Source organism: Larus michahellis, chromosome 3, assembly GCF_964199755.1.
Source record: "Larus michahellis chromosome 3, bLarMic1.1, whole genome shotgun sequence".
NCBI lineage: Eukaryota > Metazoa > Chordata > Aves > Charadriiformes > Laridae > Larus > Larus michahellis.
Genome location: NC_133898.1, coordinates 67,382,164 through 67,406,110, shown reverse-complemented (window position 1 = coordinate 67,406,110; position 23,947 = coordinate 67,382,164). Strand labels below are relative to the sequence as shown.

At 44.0% G+C, this 23,947-nt stretch overlaps 1 protein-coding gene across 12 annotated transcripts in view; it reads right to left on the bottom strand.

Moving 5' to 3' along the window:
- The window catches only part of NHSL1 (NHS like 1), a 182,200-nt gene that overhangs the window by 45,419 nt on the left and 112,834 nt on the right, over positions 1-23,947 (bottom strand). For 11 of the 12 annotated variants that reach the window (XM_074580606.1, XM_074580595.1, XM_074580597.1 and 8 more), the window contains one exon: positions 4,455-4,607. In XM_074580606.1, coding sequence (XP_074436707.1) covers positions 4,455-4,607 — 153 coding nt within the window. Of the gene's footprint in view, positions 1-4,454; positions 4,608-6,939; positions 7,506-23,947 lie in introns of those variants that run through there. The other variant, XM_074580603.1, reaches the window with a different exon arrangement.

Here is a 23,947-nt window from a genome sequence, read left to right as displayed (position 1 = left end):
GACGATTCTGATGCCATGCAGAGCCTCAGCTCTTCCTCCCCACCCATCGTCTTCATCACCCATTTTCACAGCTCCCTAGGAGGAAACAGTGAAGCGGAGCACAGGGTCACACAAGGTCAATAGTGTTTCCACTTGAATATCTGTATGCTGGAAAACAGCTCTCTTAAGGTGACCAGGAAAACACGAGGAAGAGGCCACTTCAGACAGGCTCTCAGGAAAGGCCAATTAGAGCAGCTTGGCCCCAACAGTAAGGAAACAGGCGCCTTGGATGGCACACATTTGACATCCAATGTGTCATGCTATCTGCTACACCAGGTACTCCAAGGTCCTGTCTGCTTCCCCAAAGAAAGGGAGGGCCTGTTTTATCCAGAGCAAAAAAACCCCAAAACAACAAACCATTTAAAATAACGGGATCTACCACCACAACCAAAGAACGGCATCATTTTATAAACATTTAAGTCATATTGCAATGGCACCATGACTCTGAAGTGCAGCTGAATTTGCTTTTCTGTTTTAGCTACAGATAAAGCTATTTGAGAGCTTTCATTTGAAACATAGTAATGCAGCCTGGGTTAAACATGTTCAAGCCACTGACTGTCATCAATGACAACTTTAGATTTTAATAAAAGTTACATAAAGCCACTTCAGTTCTTGCGAACAGTTATACTGTTATCGCAAACTTTCCAGGAACTTCATTTTCTAATTCAGATTACTGTTTTTAAAACTTGAGGGGGCACCTAAGCACCTGCATGCCTGAAGAAGGATAAATAGCTTTACCTCAGTTATAAACAAATTTGAATGCAAGACTTCACCATTTATACTTGAAAGTAGCTTCATAAAGGAAAAGCACAGTATTTTCCCTTGATTTTGAAAGGATGAAAGTCTAGTTCACAGGTACAAAAGTAAAAAAAAAATCTCCCCATGCAGCATCTAGTATCACATGCTGCATCCATTTTGGCAGTGCAATAAGCAGTGGACATTTCAATATATAATATACAAAGTAAAATAATCAACTGCACAAAAAAATAAGGAAAAATCTCCTCCTCCAAACACAACACTGCTTCCTGTAAAGGTATGTAGAGCATGCAGAGATCACCAGGCAGAGTACCTGACATCTCTCAACACAAGTTAGCTATCATACATTTTAATAGCTCTATCCCTAACTTTTTATTCTTAAATCAATTTAAGAATAAGTAGCAATAATAGCTTTTCTGCTCCTTAAGTGGTGCTTAAAAGTTTATTCTAGTCAACAGCAAGGTTCCTATCTATTTCACGAGGCTTTTTAGCTAGACCCATGTGGTCAAAAATCTGCTGAGCTGTCAAAATTGTACCAGAATAAATAGGTTTGACCTTGCATTATCTTAAAAGCTAGCTGGGATTTTATCCGGTTAGTATTAGATAGGTGAAAACACTTTGATAGAAAGTAATACCTTGCTTGAATTATTTTGAAAGATTTTATATATCCAGTATCTTTACAAGTGGTTTAAATGACTGTTGTGCTCTACGTGTGAATTGCTATTTATCTAAGTTTTATACTTAGTTTTCTCATTCACTGGGGCAGCAATGAATGCAATAACAAATTAATAGTATGCAATCAAGTTGCTATGTACCAGCAATGTCAGATCTCATAATCCAAACAAGAACAGGACTGGAAGACTTTCAAACAGGTGTGTTTTAATGGTCTGAACTATAGCTATAATGTGGTCCTGAGGGCTAAACTATCAGGTTAAATGGGACCACCAGAAGTTCTCTCTTCCTTCCCAGCCTCCTCTAAAGGTAGGATCAAATATACACAAATGATTTTTGAGTGGTGTTTCTGTCATCTGTTCTAAAAAACCTCCAATGATTTCATAGCCCCAAATTTTTCAGATTTCAGTATCCTTACTGCAAGGAAGTTTCCTCCATTACCAAACCTAAGTATTTCTTCCCTGCTGTACACCTTCACTACTTCATCTCTGACTTACCACAAAACAGTAATTTTTCTTTCGTTCCACTCCTTTCCAGCTTGTACAAATGCTTTCTGGAGAACAGGGGGATCCATCACCACAGTGTGGCACACCTTGTCATTCAATATTGTTTGCTCACACCACCCAGGCAGCACATCAAGTCACACACAGCCGTTGTGCTGCCTCATGCTTTAACTCAACCAATGCATTTGGTTGAAAAAAGATGTCAAAATGCAAACTTCACCATGATGCCAAGAAATGCAGAAATAAAGTTCCCATGACAGTGCATTGGTGCTTCTCATGAGACTACTTTTCCTCAAGGTCTTCTCTGTTATAATTACATAGCATTAGATAATTTACTACCCACTAAAAAGCTTTGGAAAAAAATCTGTCTTTTCTAAAGCAGCAGGCGGAAAAGCAGCTCAACAATCATCACAATTATGTGACAATTTCTACTGCACTTTTACACTGAATGAAGCTCAGCTCTGGCTACACAACTTTTAACCCAATCCCCCCAAATGGTATCGGAAGCACCTGCATGTTCCTGATTTCACAGTGTTGGCTGAAATAGCAGCAGAGTAAAACTGATGGAACTTTAGTTATTGCCTCTCTTACTACTCAGAACCACAGAAGGCAGTAATGAAATTACTGAAAATTGTGTTAAATTTATGCTGTAGCTACTCAGGACAGCCATAGCAAGGAGTTGTTTTAGAACTGCTCTTAGGGAATAAACATGGCCTAGGAAAAAAGCTTGAAATTATATAAATAAATAAATAAAAGCAGAGTTTTGTTGACTATGTCAGCAACTTGAGGTCTGGTGAAGGCATCACAGTTTCTTCTCTCTCTCTCAGTTATTACCCTGAAAGGATGAAACTGAAGTCCAGTTCATTACCAAGAAGTCCTACATTGTGTGCACAAGCCAGTTTGTTTAACAGAAATGGCTAACTGGTAAACTGTAGTAGTGTTGAATAGCTTTTGTTCTATAAAGAGCAGAAATTCTAGAGAAAAATCCCTGCAGAAACAACTTCAGATGTGCAAGCTGGGGGAAGCAGCTTAATAGTTTCACACAAGTATATTAGATACAAATTTTTTTTGTAGATGAAACTGCAGTAGATACAATCCTGATAAAACAGCAAAATCAGAGCAGCGTTTTAGCCTGTGCAGTTTTGATAATAGTCCCAAACAGACAACAGAAAAATAGAAGAATGAGTAGTTAAAGTTTACAAAAAGCTAACCACAAGCAGTATTCTTTATAATCTAAAGCAGGCAAATATTTTCCTTTTGTAAAGAACTAGTAAGTGTGCCTGCAAGGGAACGGTAAACATTTCAAGGCTAAAGGGCTGCAAAAATGCATCAATCCACTACTAAGTATAGAGGACACACAGGCTATCTGCTGAGCCATGCATGAGCTAATAACACCAGCTGTCAAGATTCCTCTATTAAATGATAACAAAAGGCACTTAGTAAGAGATGGTGAAAATCAATTAACTGGAGAAATGGCAAGAGAAATAAAATATGTCAGCCAAACACTTCTCTATTCAGACACAGAAAATTAAGTTTTCTGCACGTTTAAAAAGCAGAAATGTCGTGTTAAACAAACAAAATTTACTATGTTCTGTTAAATCAGGTTAACTCTGCAGGGCATTAAGTACCTGCAGTTCCTGCTGAAACAAAAAGGGACTTGAAAAGAGTCGCCTCTTCGCAGGGTAACCCTTTTTGTTAAATAGCCAATGTAAAGAAAAAATCTAGGTTAACCATTTCCAGAACACAGACATTAAGCTGTAATTTTAAACTTTATTTCTGGCCCAGGGACAGATGTTCTGCAGTCCTCCCCTCTGGCTGCCTGCCTGCCTCTATCCTCACGGCTGCACTAACACAACACAATGCTCCCATGCCAGATTGTACAGGTACATCCCAAATTAACTTACTAAGGGTAAAAATTGGTCCTTAAAAACACACTGCACCCTTCTGCAAGAAAGAACTTACACTACTGAAAAAGTCCCTGTGACTGCCCTGTTCCCCATTTCCCTTCTCTGCCCTCAATACCTTTTCCAACTTCTCACAAGTAGCCACATCCCTGGAAATGACATTGTACAAAAAAAAAAAACCAAACAAACCAAAACCAAAAAAAATCACCAAATGAAGCACCTCTGATGTGACTCCTACACTAATGTATAAGCAGAGTAACTCAGGTCTTATTAAAATAGAAGGTACCATTTTGGAAAAACTCCAAAGACTAAATGGAAATGGCCAAAAGACACCAGGCTTTCCCCTTTTCAATTCTAGAGTGCTCTGCCAGGTAACAGATTTCCTTCTTTCCTGATAGCAAAAGCATTTGTGCCCTATCCTGATGTTTGAGAGTGTAAATCCCACTAATGTTCCTCATGTGCCGCAGGCAGAAAAACAAGTAAGATTCTTCCGAAGCCTGCAATTTGGGTATATTTGCAAAGACTGTGGCAAAAACTACTGTCCCTTTAGGACACATCTGTGTCAGCAGCAGCATCTTACCTCTCAGTACTGACTTGAGGTTCAGCTTGGCTTGTCGGTGCAGGTCCTCCACACAAGGTGGTCTTGAGGAGGGCAGGAACACATTTTCCTGCTGGTGCCACGGAGCAGTGTAGTGCACAGTCCATCTACTCTCTTCATCTAGGTTGGAAACAGCTGCAGAGAGAGACAATAAGAAAATTCAATGCTATCGTAGATAGCTACATCACGAAACCCCACACCTAAGTTTGTCGTGCACCATCTTAAAACAAAAAAGATTGCTTGCCACTATAGTCCCATCAAAATGCTCTTTAGAATCTCACTTCCATGACAGTTAAAAACCCTCCTCTCATTTCTAGTTTATGCTTATTCTCCTGTGTTATGTAGGAAACACCTTTCCCTCTTCCCATGTTTATACTTGCTGTTGTATTTAATCTCAACTTGCAACTCTGTCTTCCCCTCTCTAGCTCCCAGTCTTCACAATCAACATGTGATTGTGAATCATGTGACTGGGAATCAACATTCCCAGTCCCCTGATCCCACCAGGCACAGTGCATTGCAGGATAGCTTCCTCTTGCTTGAGGGTGACCCTGGACATATGACAGTTGCCATGAGAGATTACAGCACGTTCATTTGTATCGAGAAATAACCTTCTCTGACCTCACACTTGCTCAAACCAGGAAACAAAAATTTCAGTAAGCCAACAAATGAGATACTTTCCATTGCCATGAGTGGAAAGCACATTTGGACAACAGCAACTCCCTGGGCAAACACTGCTCAGAGCACAACAGCACTGAAGAGGGATTGCTCTAGCCAACTCTTCTCAGCCAATACACACGTGAAAATAAAATACTGACACTGCTCAAGTTCAAAGTTCCCTACAGACAGCCTAGTAATGAATCAGCAGAAGCACATATTGCTAAGATTTGTTTATCATTTATGTTTCCCGAGAGACAGTCATTACCTCATGTTTAAAGTTTATCATCACTAAAAACTTCTACAGTTGAATGGCCTTATACCCTGTATAACAGGAAGAGGGCAGTTGGAGGTCATATTTTATGATCCCCCAGGCACCCTTTGGCCTTCCGCCAGCAGGCTGCACATCCTTGGTTCCAGCTCTGCAAAGCAGAAAGAGCCACTGCATCCATGCTGCCTCCCCAAGCACCTGCTGGGCTGGCACAGCCCTGCCACGCCAGCCTGGCTGCCAGCTCCCCATCTTCCCTTGCTCCCTGGGCACAGCTCCCCGCAGCATCCCTTGGTGAAGTTTATCTCGTGCCTCCACAGTAGCAGAGGAGGCATGTGAGCTGAGAAGCCCCTGTCATCCGAAAAATTACTCTTTCCCTAGCACCACTGGGCACCTGCCGAGATCACTTCAGATGGAAATAGTCGGTACTTGTTAAAGAAAATAAGCTACGTCTTTCTCTTCAAAACCCATTGACAGCCTAATGCTCAATGCCTGTTTTGTCCTAAAAGGACTTGGAGCGGGAGGGTGATTCTCAACTGCCTTTCCTCACTTTTTTTAGATTAGTACCAGACCTCAAAAAACGTTTTTGAAGACTTTCAATTGGGCTCTTCATCTCTGAGATGGCTTGGTCCTGCATCCCCCCAGCTCTCACAGACCTATAGGCTGCAACAAGGCAGATACACATTCAGTCTGTGCCTGCTTTTCCCGTCCTTGCTAACAAGAGGTCAAACCTAAATCAGGACAAACCAACAAGTCACCACCTACTTGGTTACAGCATCAATCATCTCGATATTACAGAAAGAGGGTTAAGTATACTCAATGACCCGCCCGAAAAGCATCCTTCACCATCCCCTGACTGAGCAGAGGTTGGGGAGAGGAGTAAGGCTGGGGCTGCAAGAAGAGAAGGGAAACACCAGCTGTCAAGCACACCGTTCCCACAGTCCAGCCATATCAAAATTAAAGTTCACTGCTTACCAGAGCAACAGTCATCAAAACTAGCCGACAGAAGTGCTGCGGATAGACACAAACTACTTTCTTGAGCATAGTTTGTCCGTCTTCATGAACTACATGGAGACTCGCCATTTTAAAAGCCATGCTGAAACTAGAGCATCTTTAAAAAACACAATTCATCTCAGAACAAGCCCTATAGATACAAGCTCATAGCTAGACAAGCGCTCAGCAGCTGCACAGAGATGGACATCTGATGGAGGTAGAGGGGATGCCCCAGCACACAGCAGGACACCTGTGCAGGTGACACCGGCACACTCAGCCTTGTCACCAAGCTGCCCCTGTCACACCGAGAAGTTAGGCTCCTTCAAAACCATCGCGACAAAGGACTTGAAAAGAAACGCAGTACCCCAAAGGAGGTCCTAAAGCACCTCATAAGGCTACCTCTGCACATGACAAAATATTCAACAGAGAAGGGAGTAAGATAAACTTAAAAAGAGGTGCCAGGAAAGCAGTAGCAAAGCCAAAGGGAATCACACTTTCCTGCAGGACTCAGCTGCCTCCCCAAAAGGACAGCGAGCGCACACAACTACTTACTCTTTCTCTTGAAAAGTTTCATGAGAGATTTAAGCTTTGTGTTGATGAAAACCACCATTTTCGAGGTGCTGAACCGCAATCCTGGAGTTTAAATCCCATAAAAAGGAGGAGCAGCAGAAAAGCGACTGTTTTCCAGAGTGAGCCTGATCAAGCTCTACACACCAAATTTCTCTTCTCCAGGTTTCTCCCCTCCGCCTTTCTTTCCTGAAACCACAACTTTAAATCTGCCTGGATATTTCTGATGCTCAAAACCAGTTTACAGTTCTTTAGCCTGGATTTCTCCTCCTCACATATAACCTTGTGAGCTGAAAACAGCCAACTTCAACATGCAAAACAGGAGGAGGAAGAAGGGGGAAAAAAAAAAAGTTAATTGTTATTCACGTTTGCATAAGACCAAAGATCAGGCTTTCTTGCTGCATTTAATACTCAGTTCTTCTTCTCATCCTTTCCTCCGCTCTCCAAGTTAGGCTGCTCCAGAAAGACGGAGTTTGCAGGTGATTTCTCTCCTTCCCATAGCGCCAGCCGGCTCTGCCGCCGGAGCAGAGGGAGGGAGACGCTGGCACCTTCCCCCCCACCCCGCCCGCCCTTTGCACCTCCCTCCCCGATGCTCGCCGGCGGGCTGGCAGCCCCCGAGCCCCGCCGGTAGCCCTCCCTCTCCACAGCCCCCTTCCACTTGCAAATGAGAGTTGCATTTTCGTGCAAATCAGGATGCCCTGCTTTCCCACCGCTCCCATCCTTCCCCCTTTCACTCTCCCTCCCTCCCCCCCCTCCTTTTTTTACCCTCTCGCTCCCACTTTATTAAGGACTGCAACATACAGCCTGCGCTCCGCAGTGCCCACCCTTCCCCTGACACACACACACACACACACTCCCTCGCAGTCATTGCCATTGCCTGGGACATCAGCCCACTAATTTTACATATTGAATTTCATTCAGCAACGCTCCTGATTTTTTCTCATTAGCGTCATCTCAGACCAGATACACGGAAAACAAAATCGAGTTATTTCTGGCTAATAGAGAGCCTGTTATTCATCAAATGAAACTTGTGCACAGAGATGAAACAGCCCAGCTTTTTGAGATGCGTATTACATCCTCATGCCTTAAAAAAAAATTTATGTATCTGTACAGAGGTCCACGGCCATCCTTCCTAGGAACGAACCGCAATTTTGCAAAAGTTAAAGAGAAAATGCTAAGCACTAAATCAATGTGCTCAGCAGGGCATGCCCTTCGCACAATGTTCAGGCTCAAGAAGCAAGCCCTCCTTCACAAAGCAAGCTCAGGAAAGCCCCTCGGCTTAACAATGAAAAGGATTTTTTTTTTTTTTTTTCCCCTCAGGAAAAAGAAAAATGCCAGCAGCAGGGGGCTCAGGCTGACCCCCGAGCTGCAGCAGGATGCGGCCTCTGGAGCACAGCAGGTAAAAAGCAGATGCTCCACAGGAACTTCACTCCAAGTTTCACCAAATGGCTGAGGCTCAGCACCGCGCAGAACACACCATAAAGAAAGTGCCTCCGCCATTGTCTGAACACCCTATTATCAGCATTTTATCAGTATTTTCCAAACCCAGAGATTTTACAATTACAATTACACCAAAACTGCCATTAGCAGCAGGTCTCTCCAGCAGCTACTGGTCCAAGGGACGTTTTGACTGACTGACATCTGCCAAAGGGACAGAAGACCATGATGCCATGGTAGCAATTGCGGGGAAGGCCCCCCTGCTTTCACATTGATTTCCATCACGCACCTCAGACAAAAAATGACCCTGACATCAAACTCTGGTAACAAAGTAACTATAATGTCAGGGTTTTTTTGAAAAAAAAAAATCACATACACAATAATACCCCCATTGAGAATTTGCCATCACCCATACACCATTAAAACCACTTTACATGCACAATTGCTGGACACACTCTGGATGCGAGTCGAGAATGACTTTGTTTCTAGCTTCGGCAGCAAACCCAGAAGGTGGGTAACTCCTTTTTTAGTGTTGTGGTGATTTTTTTTAGGAAGTGCCTCTATAAGCGGGAAGAGAAGCTACAGTGCATTTGCACAGGAGAAGGTGACAGTTTCAAGCTGGCATGTGAGGGACGCTGGGCTCCTGGAAGTGACACAGACTCTCCCGGAGGTCTTTATGGCACCTCACAGAGGCTTGCAAGCCCTGGGAAGCAAGACTTTGTTCCCTTTTCATGGCCAAGCCCCTGTGTATCGACATGATCCTGGGTACTTTGGACGGCTCTGGGAACCCTTCCCAGTTTCAAGGGGGCTGCAATGTGTGCCAAGTCCAGTGTTGCTCTTTGTTATTGGATCTTCAACCCACCCTGAAGCATTTCTCCTGCCGGAGAACAAGCACTTGATCACCTTGATCACTGTCCTCAAGCCCTGATCTTCAGTATGGAGGCAGCTACTCAAACCCAGTAACAAACAATGAATAAGATGGCGTCTGTCTTTCATCCTCCCCCCTCCTTTGCTTCCACTTTCCCTCTGGTCATGCTGATAAAGAGGTCAAACACCAAAAATGGCTATCATGAGGAGATATCCCGAAGGAATGACCAGTCAGCTACTTGTATCTGCATCTGAGCCAACAAGAACCAAAAACCCTTCCCTGCTGGAGACAAACCCATAGATTTCCATGAAATTCAGCATGTTGTCTCAATCCAGGTTTTTTTAAACACTTTTCCTGTCAGAAGAAACTGTCACTGCAACTGGCTTGTAATGGCAATCCTCTTAGAGCTGAAAGCATGAAGATAAGTGTGCCTCTCTGCAGCCCACCTGTCTACATTGAGAAGAGAAGGAAAAGATGGCACAGTTTGAGAAAATTTATATTGTAGTCACTACACAAACAGATAGAGGACTTTAGCCTCTAACTTTGCCTATCCAGCAGACAAAACCACAAAAAGCCCCACCAAACAACAACAAAAAATGCACCTAAAATTACTTTGATAGAAAAAAAAATGTTACGTTTGTTAAAGCTGGATAAACCCAGCATGAACAGTAGGTGTGCACACACTGTGATATCAGTTCTTTAAAAGGAAATGACTGAGACAGGTGGCAGACTGGGGAGACTTTGCTCTGTGACACACTTCCTACTTCATCTTGGACAAGTTAATATTAACCCACCGCCTCAGTTCCCACATCCTTAACAAGCAGGGATCACACTCGCTTGCCACCACACAAGGATACTATCACAAGGAATACAGAAAATATGGAGAATGTTCTCAGCAAATGCTAATTCGCACTTACCAGAGAGGATCGTTAACTTAGGTTACAAAGTCTGGCCCAGAGGAAACTCCTTCCTAACTAACAAGTCAGAGATTGAAGCAAAGAAAATGAGAGGCACAAGATGCAGTGCCAACGAGCACGCTCAACATCATGAACGTGTAACACAGTCATTAGCAAAACTGCGTCTTTTTTTAGTCCACGTTATAATAGTTTTTAATCCCTGAGTGGTTAAACCGATTTTAATTTCTAGTAGAGGCCACGTACACCCAGAAGAGAAGTGAACATGAGTGTCTGCTTGTGCATGGCATGCCTGAAACGCTGCAGCCATTCCTTCACTCCTCTCCCTGCTCTCCCCTCTTTAGAGGGGTTTCCAGCTGACCTGCTCTGCGACAGCCATCTGGGACAGCCACCCCTCCACATTTACGGCAACATAAAACATCAGTGCCTGTGAAACAATCTGGAAATACTCATCCACAGAAATATTTCAAGCCAGCCCCTGGAGAGGGGGGCTCTCCTGTCCAGCCCCCATTCACAACCCAGTGCCCTGAACCTTGCACCAGTGCCCCCAATCCATTGAAGCTGAGGTTTTTTATAGAAAGGCAAATGTTGAGAAGGGACGTACTTGGGTTGTTCACAACGACAGCCAGAGCAGCTGCCCAGCAGCAGCCCCGTGGCAGCTGTCCCATCAGGCACACTAACGAATTGGTCAGAATAAACTGTTCTCCTTCCTACTGCCGCTCATCAGCCTATGTACACCTGCATTACAAAACTTAAGAAGTAAAAAAAGAAAAAAACAAACCAAAAAAACCAAACCAAACCAAACCACAAGAACAGTTAAAGCAACCCACTCTTGCTCCCTCACACAAGTCAAGACAAATTTTATCACTTATTTTCATGAGGAAGAGGTAAATCCAACATCAAGTTTGTGAAAGGAATGAGGCATCAAGCTGCTAACAGATGTATGGTCATCTCAAAACTTAAAGTTGTAAGCCTTAGTGACTTTATTCAGACAATGGAAAAATCCTCCATTAAACAATTGTATGGCATTGATGACATTTTAAGAGGAAAGAAAAAGTAAAACCATACAACTGAGCTGGGAACTGCACTGCAAGAGCTCTTCTGGCGAGTCTCTGTTCAATAAGCAAAAGGGAAAGTAGACATGCTGGCAAGCAGATGTACACAAAACAATTAAATCCACGGCTTCGCTTTTTGCAGACACGTCAGTCACTCGCTCTAAGTAAGTTTCCACTGTGCCACTCGCCGGCAGCCGGCGTGGGGAGGAATAAGATGTTGGAGGGCACGTCTGCAGGGATGGGATCATGTGGGATGTATTTGGGATTGCCCCCTGCCAACCCCTGAGCAGCTGGGGTGTCTGGAGGGGAGCGGCTGTGGGACTGAGCCCAGCACTCCCTCCCCGGGCCGTGCGCTGGGCGAGCCTGGACCCCAGGCGGGTTGAGCCCCTTCCTGCAGGCCACAGGGCTCCTGCCTAGCCCAGACCACCCCACCCGGCCTTGAAGGCTGCACCTGTAATTCTGGGCGAGACTTTCCTCCTTAAGCAATATCAAGTACCTGAGATAGGAAACGCCGAATGTCTCAAGTGTTCTCAAAACCCGCGGCCTGTTCTGGCCATCTTCACCCGTGCTGTCAACTCCATTTAAACGGAGTCGAAACCACCCCCCGCAGACCACGGGAGTCAATAATTTATGGTCAGAAGGAGGTTTCTCCCTCCCTTGGAGCCACTCCTGGCTGGCCCTCTCCTAGCATCTTTCAGGGGAACAAAAGTGTCCCCTCCCCAAGGGCCGTCCCAGGCGGCCCAGCGCTTGGCAGCCCTCCTTCCCCCGGCCCAGCTCCCTCACAATGGGCCCCTTCACGGCAACCTCGGCCTTGGTGAAGGACTGCGATACTTCCCTGGCTACTGCCGAATTACAATTCATGAAACCTGGGATCAGGAGGAGGACGAAGCACGGGGGAGAGGGAACAAAGGAGGAAAAGTGTTTTATCCTGAAGCTGCCACCACCACAACAGGCCATGAAGGCCCCGTGCCCCAGCGGCCTGGCAGGGCAGCCAGGCCCTGAGCCTCTCTCAGCCCAATTAATTACCGAGCAGGTAACTGATTTAAAGAGAGCGCCCCGGCAGCGACTCAGGCTCCTACTGGATTCTGGCTGCCGGCTCTGGGAAAGGGGGTGCCTGGCAGGGGCAGGGAGAAGAGGGAGGAAGATGAGAAGGAGAAGCAGCACAGCCTAAGCCCGGAGAGGACAGAAAAGCAGCAGACTGATTGATCTGATGATCCTATTTAGGTCACAGCACAATGAAGCTAATTCATTCCTTTGACAATTCAAAACATCTTTCCACAGATCCTCTATCATGCAAACACATCAACCAGAGAGAAAAGGGAGCATTTGGGCAGGGCTGCCCGCAGACAAAGCGTCAGTTTCTTTTGGTTAGAGCATCTCCCCACACACTGTAACTGCAGGCAGGAGAACAGAAAACATTTAGTGAATGTGCAATTTTGTTTCATGGTTTTGTTCTCAATTGCAGGGCACAATCCCTTTTCCTTCGGCCATTCCTGAACCCCAGCTAAGGCAACGTCAGCTCCCAGAAGAGTACTTTTCTCTCTCCCTAGGAAGACCCTTTTAAAATTCCACCAGGAAATAGTCTCAATTTAAATTCCAAAGCCACCTCAATGCTCCTAGGCTACAGCTTATCCTGAAGAACTGGTCAAAAATGGCTGCAGCAATTAAGTCAGTCTGCAAAATCTTGATTCTTATTTGCCCTAATAACACACCATAAAGATGCTTCTCTTCTGAATTAGCAACGGAAACCGTATCAGGCAGACAAATTTGCATAAGTCTTCTCATTGATTGATCCTGTAGAACTCAGAGCAAAACCAACAAAACCAGATTGCAAAAATGCCATTTCTGAGTTTCTGTCCTGAACCACCCTCCCTCTTCAGTCTGTAATTCCATCTTTGGCAGCTGTGCACTTGTGGATCCACACTAATATCCAACAGACATCTTCAACTAATCTCAGACTGCATTCTCCTTACGGGTATCCTAAAGGGGATACGCTCCCCACTCATTTCACTTATTTAAAGGTCATAGAAAGAATTCTTGTAGTGTCTCTCCATCTCCTCGCCTAACATTGCTCTTTGGGATACTTTTATATGGATTATCCCGGTATAAGCAGTTTGCAAATTCTTCTTTTTTTCTCAGGGTAAGCTACACTTAAGATCAGAGACACCCTCTCTTAAAATTAGGCCAGTATGTCCTCTAGTTTCCTAAGAACTTTTCGATTTCAAAATGAAAAAGATTAAGCTCCTTGGAAAATACCAACGTTCACACGATCATGTAACTGCTTATGCCAAAATGAAGCACCAAGTGCTCGCTCACTGTCTCACATAGCAACTTGAAAAAAAAGTTTTGTTTCTTAGTTAGAAACTTTCAGAAACTTTCCCCCAAAATATTATTTGCACAACACAATAGTAAAGTGATAAGTAAAAGCTAAGGTTCACAAATAATAAATGGATTTCAGCAGTTGCGACATTTGGTATTGTCCCTAAAGCCCTAAAATTTTTGACAAAATCTGAAAACCTGGGCATGTTCCAACTAAATAATGGCACAATCTGCCCTGAGAAACAATATTCTCCAAGCTAAAGTAAGGCATCGAGTGCATATAACAGTCACCTAATAATTATGTTGCTGCAGGATTCAGCAACCTGTTTTAAGCTCCTAAGGAAACAACTAAACCAACATCTGTACCACAGCATCTCCAGAGAATGTCTTTGGCTGGCCATGGGCATGTGGATCTCAGCCAGCACCAGATACCAATGGATTTTGAAAACAAATTTTAAGATGATCTTTGTGTGGTCAGCATCTTCTTATTAGAAGCTCTCAATAAAGCCAAATAAAACTAAGGAAACAACCCTGTCATCTCAAGATAGTTGATACCGCATATCGCAGCGGCTGCATTTTTAAAATATCCACAACGATCCAAATTCAAATTTGGGTTACAAATTTGCCCAGAGGGCTGTTAATTACTGACAGCTTGAGCTATTACAGAACTGGAACCTTTTACATCACTAGTTACTGAGAAGAGAGGAGCAGGCCAATTTAAAAAACAGTCTGCAAGAGTGAGGTGGGAAAGTGTCCGCTGGCTCCAGGGCAGGGCTGACCCCTGGAGCAGAAGATCCAATTTGGACGTAAAGAAGGAGGTGGGAGATCAATAATACAGTCAGTGTGAATAAAGTTCAGGCACCTCAGGAAAACCAATCAATAAAACCACAGCTACATTTTCCAAAAATCATTCTGCAATATTTAGTATGCATGAAAAGCCTCTTCCTTTTTTCCCCATCTTTATGGATAATGATACAAGCAGCTCTAGCCTTTGGCACCCTTTAAGGATGCTGCAATGCAGCACTAAACAAACTTCAGTCCCAGTCCATTTGAGTTATACAGAAGCACCATCTAACAGGATCCCTGCTTTGCCATCATGCCAGGAATCATCTAAGCTGATACGCTGCAAAACTCAATTTATATTTTTGTTTTTAAACCATGTCTGGTTTGAAAAACACAGGTGAAACTACAGCCATTAGAAGTATCTGACACATGCCACAACATCTAATATTCCGTACAGAGCACACACCCTGCTTCAGGAATGAAGAAATTAAAACACTGTGTTCATATAGGCTTTGAAAATATTTCTTTTTATGTGAAGGCAATTACCATCCTGCTCTTCTTTGGATTAATTAAAACCTAACAGGAAAAGGTTAGCATCACACACAGGAAAAAACTCATGCTCACCTTCAGCTACTGGACATAAAAGAGCATCTTTTTCTCTGATGCTATTAATTATTTAACCTAACAGCACTACCACCATCTGCTTGTGGACCTGCTTGCACTCACCAAACAGCAGCCCACTGTCCCTGATCTAGCTGTGCCATCATGTTTGTGGCAAACATCTGACAAACAAAAGGACAGCCAGGCCGATTAAAAGTTGATGTCGAGAACAACCGTGAGGGATCATTCAGTTAGGAGAGGTGCCAAACCTTCTTTGAAGATACAAGTTTAATCAGCCCTGCCTGGAACAGATCATGTAACTGCAGAGAAATGGTTTTATAAACCTCTGTCAATGCTTTTGGACAATGACAAACCTGCTCCACAGCTCTTGTGTGTAAGACTTCACTGTTCTTAAACTCCTTGTCAAAAAGCCCAAAGGACACTGGACAAACAAATGAGAGCACTGAACCAGAGGAGAAGTTGTCCCATAGTCATTGTGTCTCAGATCTGAAGTCAGACAAACGGTGGATGAGACCTTTGGGATGAACAGCATATGGCCACTGACCCCTCGCAGAGTGGGTAGCTGGGCACTCCCACAGAAAAAGCATCACACTTGGATGTTTTACCTCCCAACCGCAATATTTACAAGTTTGTCTCTCTTCTCCAGAATCCTAGTCTCCAACAACACCAGTTCATGCTCAGCTAATGAGAACAAGCCCTCGCTAGTAACCTGGACAGTTGCCAGCATATTGAAAAACAGCTTCCAGACAAAAGCCAGGGGCTGCAGCCTAACAGCCACAAGCAATGCTTTGGGGAATTCGGCCTTTAAATTAGTAATAGTCAGGCCACAGCCTGCCTGCCTGCACACAGAAGACACGGGGAGGCTGGTTAAGTACTTTTCTGCTGTGACCAGAGAAGCGGCATCACAGGGTTTCAACATTTATTCTGTTCCAATGACTCCAGGTTAAAACTGGTCAGTTCACAAGTCAGGCGCTGTTTCTGTAACTGCTGTACCAGCACAATCCCAAATCCAAGCTGTGTCTTTCCAATCATGCATCATCCCCATAATCCAGATCCCACTGCAGTGTATTACAGCACCAATTGAGACGTAATTGTGATGAGCCACTTAAAGCATTTTTCTGATTAAAAACCAAAAAAAACCCACAAAAAACCAACAACCCCTCTGCCCCAATTTCTACTTCAGCATAAAAATGTCACCATTATTGTCTGCTTTGGATCACATATTCTCAGAATAGATCGGATCCAATCTAACTTTCAACTCCTTATTAGTAATTTCTTAATTGTGCAATCCTTGTGTCTCCTTTTGTGCTTTCCAATACAGTTTGAAAAATTATTTTAGGGGTTTTTTTCTGGAACAATATGTTAATTAAAACAAAGGCTGTGGGCCCAGCCCCACTTCCCCCCCCTTTTTAAAAAAAACAAAACCAAAACCCAATCTCTCCCAAATCCCATCTCTTCTGAGACATTTAGGAAATGCAAACAAAATGCCATCTGTTGGCAATGAGGTGGGACTAAGCCTTTAATGTTTAAATACTTACTTTAGAAAATCCAAGGAGGCAGATTTAATTGACTGACAAGATTGAGTTTTCTATATCATTGCATATTCCAGGTCCAGTCCTGCGCTTCCTTTCACACAATTAGACATATTTCTATTTGATCTGCCATTAACTCATCGCTTCCTGTCTGAGAAACCAATGAGCTGCTCTTGGGTCTTCCTCTTACCAAACCTGCTGCCCCTTCGTTGGATTAAAAATTCCAGCACGGGGCTTTGCTCACCTTCCTAAAGAGATGTGAAGGGGAGAACAGAGGAAATATACTCAAGGTAGACCTTGGGTTGTTATTGGTCTTGTTGCAGTAAGCTTCCTTTGCACGTATCGTATCATTTGTCCCTGCTGTGGGTGTCTGTTGGCCAGCCAGTGGCTGCCCGTCGGCAGGAGACAGCCACCCCACAGCCCCGCTGACGGAGCTGTGCCATAAACTGTGATGTCAGTCTGGGGGTGACAAGAGAGAAGTCACCATGTGCGTACTCCCAACCTACACCTGCTGCCCGGCAGAACTGCTGCACGTCCGCTGAGAGTGGCTGCTGCCTTCACACAGCACGAAAATAAAAATAAAAAAAAAGAAATCGAGGGCAGCTTTCTGAAGCCATGCTTTCAGGAAGACCATCATTCAACATCCTGCAAGGTAATCTGGTGCCAGACACATGCAGCGGCCGGTCCACTACCGTTTGCTTTTTGCTCTAGGTATTTTACACCAGCTAACCCACCTGTGGCAAGGTTTTTATTTTTCACTCTAGGAAGCCCGGTCTGCTCAAGACTTACCATTGTTACCTACAAAGACTACATACTTGCAGTAAAACTGTATAAAGTATAAAAATCAGCAAGTTTTATACTCCTTTTGGCTCTTCCAGCCTTGCTCCTGTAAGAAGCGATTCCAGGCAGCGCGGGTGCATCCATCGTCCCAGCAGGCAGACAAAGGCAGACAGCCACGTGCCAGCAAGGCTGCCTTCTGCAAACTACCAAACAAATTCAGTACCAACTTGCACAGTAGTACTTTCACAAACAACAGAGTCATCATGCAAGGCACAATCCTTTCTACTTAAATCCCTCTCACTTTTAAATACAGTAATTTAGCATGGGGGGAAAAAATACAGAGTCCTTCTAAAAATTGTATCATACCAGCAAGTTCCAGGCAGCCTATCATTCTGAGATTTGTCCTCCGAAGATACCAGTCTGCCAGTTCATTTTCTCTTTTCCACCGCTAAGTAGCCTTCACTCCATTCCACTGTCTCCCATATGGTTAACATGAATGCAGCAATTAATATGCAATTAATAAAATGGTGCGATCAACTGCTTTTGTTCACAGCAGCAGCTGGTCTGCATGTTAGAGCGTAATTAGACAAATTAAGATGTACCGCTTTTGTTTGTGGATGAACTGACAGCATCGCTCATGCTTAAATGTCACTAAGCCTATTGGCATTTGGGATTATTTTAAACATGTCTTTTTTTATTAACACTACAAGGTATCAATAAACCAGATTTATATGCTGCCAGCTGCAATGCCAGCAAAGCGTAAGTTTGCTTTACCTCCAAGACGTTTGCACAAGCCAAACAACAGTTAAGTGACGTATTTCAGAGAATGAGTACACTTTTACTTAAAGTATCCCAGCCCATAGTACGGAGTGAGTGGCTCTGGACAAGGGACAAAAGCAGAACTGATCTGTAACTGTGTCCAACCAGAGGTTTGAAGATCTTAAAGATCAAGCAGCATGCATATTTTTCAATGATTGGTCCTTGGATTAGGGGCAGGAAAACAACAGAGGGCTAAAAATCTGTTGTAATCGATCAGATTTATAATACCATTTCCTCTAAAAGGAGTTAGTTTAGTCTATGCAGGAGCCATATGGAGGAAAATTGGTTTCAGGGATGGTCCTGAGCTCTTTGGGAAAGCTCGGGAGCAAAACCCCCATGCCCCAGCAGGGCAGGGATACAGGGACCACAGCATCGGCTTCAAGCAACAGCAAACCTACACAACCCAGATCCTCCAGCGGGCAGAGGCACTGGGGTGGGTGGCAGGGATGCCCTGACACCCTGGTACCCCCAGGCCTCACTACAGGAGTTGTCATCCAGGAGCCAGACCCCTTTGCCTGAGCAGGGTCCCCCCACGGGTGCCCATATCCGCTGCAGAGGCTGGTACGTCGTTTTTCTTGTCGTCCCTCACTAGCGGTACGCTGCACAGCCCATAGTGCTACCTCTGAGCACAACACAGAGGTCATCATACCCACCCGTAAATGGCAATACACTGTTTTAATCACCGCATTACCACCTACCGCCAAAAGCAGCACTGCAGGTTACCTACATTCAAATGGGGGCAGCACATACTATACACAAAGCATCGAACACGATAAATCAAAGTATTTACAAGGCAACGCACCATCACACCTTTCCAAGGGGTTGTTATTGAAGCTTCTGGCTTCCCAATAGTGTGAAATAAAAACAAGGGAAAGGACACTGTGTGAGGGGCAGCTGGCACAGGAAAAATAAGGGAGTGGCAAGGAAGCCTTTGAAGATTTTCACATTTAGTAGCAGTTAACGAGAAAAGACAAGTGACCAGGACAATTTCTCCTGCAGGAGTACTGCAAACATGCCAAACACCACAGAAACCCTCTACCACCATAACCCAGCATGCACAGGCACACAACCTGACTCAGGAGATGGGTCAAAGGCACCGATCTGCAGTCCTAGAAAACTGTTTCCAGAAGGAATGATAGGAATATCTGCCTTGTGAATCAGAGAATTTGCTTCTCTGCTCCTCCAGCACAAGAAAATGCACTGCAGCTATAAAACCTGGTTACCTTTTATCACTTAATCTCAAAGCATTGGCCTGGGGGAGGGTAGGACACAGTAAGAAACATGGCATAGTAAAATGGAGTTTGATAACGCTGCCATAATCTGTTTCTGATTGCCAGTGTGACTCCATTAGCCAGGCTGATAAAGGCATCCCTTAAAACACTTGTGCCTTGTCTGTGGAGTTTCACATTCTCCTCACCGTGTTTCAGCTTTAATCTGATCAGAGTCTGATTTTCTTACAGCACTCAAAACCATTTCTTGACTTTGTCGCACCAAATAAAGCAACTCTCCCTAAGATCCGCAAACGTACTGTACCCACTATCCATAAACCCCAAGAGTTTTAATCAAATTAAACACTGAAGAGCCTCTTCATTCTGACATTAACCACCGTCCTCAAACACAGGCTTTCCAATCTCACCTGTTTCACATGTGGATTTGCACTTAAATTGCTCCACCTCCTTCATTACAGCAGAAAACACTACACAAAAGATGTCTCTGAACTCATACCAAATCCTCCCTGCCTCTTCCTTGTGCTCCTGAGTGCCACACACGGCTTCTCCTCTGCTCACACGCAGAGAGGAACACATGAAACATCGACCACGGGCACCTCCTTGCAACAGCGAGCCCAAGTTCACACCAACCAGTGAGCAGCCAGGCTAGCAAGGCGTTTTCTTTCAGCAAGGCAACACAGCAAGGCCTTCGTACTCGTGTTACTGATTCACTTATTAACTGTTTTACAACATCCCAACATTAATCTCTTTTTACACAGCATATTCAGAGCTCTTCTTCATCCCTCCCTTCATCTACAATGATCTCGCATATGACTCAAAAGGGCTTATGGCAACAGCACAGGAGTCCAAGAGCTGGACCTCCACAGTCCGGCCAGAAAAGGACAGGCAGGGATGCCGTTCTCTATGGCACATGCAGGAAACGTGCAGCAAAATAAGCCAAAAATGTAAGACGCGTACAGAAATACATGCTGAAAGAGTTGCTATTTACCTGAGACCTGAAGTCATTTTGTATGAATGGACAAGTTCCTTTGCTTTGCAAGATTTCAGTGGCTCGTTTTGGCCAAATGAACAAAACTTCCAAGGAAACTCATCCATAAGAAAAGCCTTCGTTAAGAACACTGAGAGAAACGGGGGGAAAAAATCCCCCCTTTTTTAGGCACACAATAAAAATTATATTCAAGTTACTTTTTATTTTCAAAACAAACCAGTTCCTGGCTTTATCTGATGCAATCTGATACGTTAGCTGTTATGGTACGAGCTGGATGCAGCAGACGAAGCTGGGAACGAGGATGGCCAGTCACTTGCATGAGGCTCTGTAAGTAGCCATCCCGGCCATTCACCGCCATAGACTGAGTCCTCTGTCACTTAGGGCATGAAAGGCCACAAAGGCTTGCTCAGTGCTCCCCACGGCCCGGGATTTGCAGAGATGGAAAGCTATTCAGTCTTTGTTTCACACTGCTAAATGAGAAGGCAAAGGATGAATCCTCCCAAGTCGCAAGGATTCTGGCTTTTTTTTTTTAATATATATAACATCCTTTAATTGTGAAATTTAAATCTTACTGCTATCAGAAGAGAAGCCTGGAAAAAAAGCCATAGCAAATAGTGAATAATAAAATACCCAACTTGGTTCAGAACATCCGATTATAAATAGATTTTGTTATTATTCTGTCAAATTTTATATGCTTTTCAGAAAGCACACATCACACAGAAAGGTTTCATCTTTATAGATAGGACAGAGCTGTTGTCCTTAGAAAGAGTAATGAATGAAAAAGAAGAAAGCATTCTTTCATGAGCTAGCAGGCAACAAAATACTGAGAAAAAAATCCCAATAACTAAAGCTACTGTTTAACAAACATTAGAAGTAATCTGATACTGACATTGGCTCACTCCCACGTCTGTAAAAGAAAGAAAAAACCTCCAAAATCCTGACCAAAACTTTATCATCCCAAAAAGCCAGCAGCTGCCACAGCTTAGCTAGGTTAGCAACAGCATACCACATCTTTAAAACGTCACAAATTTGGTACAATATGAAGCGGCAATGGGAACCACAAGATGCTCTAACCAGGAGGAGGTGACAGCCTCCCACGGCAGCAGTCACTGCCAACAGCCTCAGACTCCAATTCAGCAGGTACTTAAAGCAAACCAAACCAAGCCCTTCACAGGTCTGCCAAACCTGCTCAGCGGAGGATCTCACCTTAACTTTGCTACGGGAAAAACAACTACCAAACACTCAGCACCACTGGAGTTTGTAATCGTGAATGAACACGTGATGGTTACAAGTCCCTCCACCACTGTAATACCTTTTTTCTTGCAGGCAAGCAGGCTGTTAAAGGACGTATTGCTGCGCTCTGGCTGATTTCAATCCTGCGTTGTCTATTTACAGTGAATCTGGTAGTGAAGAACGGCAGAGGAACGGCATCACAGATGCTAGAATGAGGCTGAGCTGGTAATGCAGAACCTCCACTTCACAGTATCGCTAATTTAACAGTTTTATCAAAAGAACTGCTACAACTTAAAAAACCCCAAAACCCTAACATGGTCACTTGGTTGTCACAGCTGCTACATCACACCACAAGTATTTCAACTATTGAATGTTTTGCAGCAGAGATGCTGTAAGGTGAGCAGGAGCTGCAGACCATCGAGATCCCCCAGCGAGGATGCTCCCCCAGCCTGCGAGAAAGTTCAATAATTTGATTGTATTATGTTTTCAAATTACCCTAACACTACCAGGGGCATTTTCTATGGAGTACATCAGCACTGTGAAACCTCTTGAAGCGCAGTTCTCATGACGCTCGATAAGGACCCCAAAGCGAGGCCTTTATCAACAGAGATAAAGCTCAGCCAATAATCCCCCGCTGTGCTCTGCAGTTATCACTTGACCTGGTCCCAGAAAGCACTTCCACTCGTAAACACTTTTGTTCCTTAAAATAAATATTAACAGAGTTTAAAAGCAACACAGCCTCTCTGCCTCAAAGAGAAATAGTACTTGTCCCACAAATAAGACTTTTAACTGATGGCTTAATTACGTTTCCATTCTTTTGTTTCTACGGACTGAGAATGAGTAAGAAGGAAAGGGAACCAGTGGGTCAGAGCTGGTGTCCCACATGTACGTGCTTGTACTGCGGTGGGACACCACCACTGAAGCACAAGTGATTTTCCTGGGAAAAGTCAGGACAGAAAGCAGGCTAACTGATTTTGCCATTCACTGTTTCAAGGATTCAACATTAAATACTGAAACTTCAATGGTTCATAATAAGAAAGAAAAAATAAAATGCATGGGGTCATACCAGACATCAGTGAAACTCAACATAAAGGAACCAACAATAAACTTGGCCTGAAACACGTAAAAGTTTATTGTTAGGGACCAGAAATCGCATTAAAAAGCTTTAGTAGATTGCAAGCCAAACAATGCAATTGCTTATCTAAGTGCTATATTATAAATCAACAAATGCATACACAAGCAGACAATTTTTAAAATATTAAATAGAATGGAAAAGAATTCTTCTCTCTTCATTAGGAGTAAGCTGAAGCAACAATAAAAAATGAATGCACCTGGACAGGGAGAGCAGACACTCCCACTATGTATATAGGAACTACATCATACCATTCAGATATCTGAGCTTCCCAGGTGCTTCTTTGCACACTTTAGATAATTTAAATTCAGAGGTCATGAAGTTTTCATCCAAGCAAAACATGGACATTGCCTTGAAGTTACTCAGCTATTTAAACACAAAAATAACCAACGAAAAAAATCCCCGTGTTTCAGTTTCCAAATTTTCTAAATGCAAATCATCAGCACATAGTTACTATCTCTAACATTGTAGTAACATAAATATTCTTTAAAGTACCGCTCCATTCCTCATTCCCCTGCCTCTACTTGTCTTCTGAAAAGTTTTATAATCTAAATTCAAGTGCACTTTAGAAAGGGGAGTATGGGGCATAGCCACCTTTCCCTGCAGGCAGTGCAGAGAAAAAGGAGGCAGTCTGCAGGGAGCGAGCAGAGATTTTCCAGTGCCTACCTATGCTCCCTCAGTCCCGTTTCCACACTCCGGAGAAGCAGGTTCAAACGGAGCGGCTGCTCCCGATGCCCTGAGATTGGCTGCCAGAGAGACACCTCCGAGGGCAGTACAAGAACCATCTCTGAAAGTCACCGTCACAACTTTGTGGGAAGGAACTACCTGTCACCCAGCAAGACAGACAAAACCACCACCCCCCAGGCTGGCAGGGGCACAGAGGGGCCACGTCCTTCTCCCCGGGAGCTGCTCCCCAGCACCTAGCCTCTTCAGAGTTTGTCCAGGTCTACAGTACAGTATAATTTTACATAAAGGAAGCATTTTCATTTGCCCCTCTGAATGAACCAGTATCGACCCTGTGGCTCTAAAATAGAAAAATTCAGCAGATGAGCTGGATTTTTCTTTCCCCGCATTTTAAGAAATTGCTTCCTCTTGAAAAAGGCCTGAAACACCCCTGTGGTAAATCACACTCCTCCTACAGGAGGGGACATCAAAAGAAGCTTGCTTAGCACTAGGTAGAGAATACTGTAATACAGAAAACAGAAATACACGTGTTTTGACTAATCAGTGCTAGCATGTGTGCCTAGACAGTGATTTTTCAATTGTTGGTAATAACTAGCCAT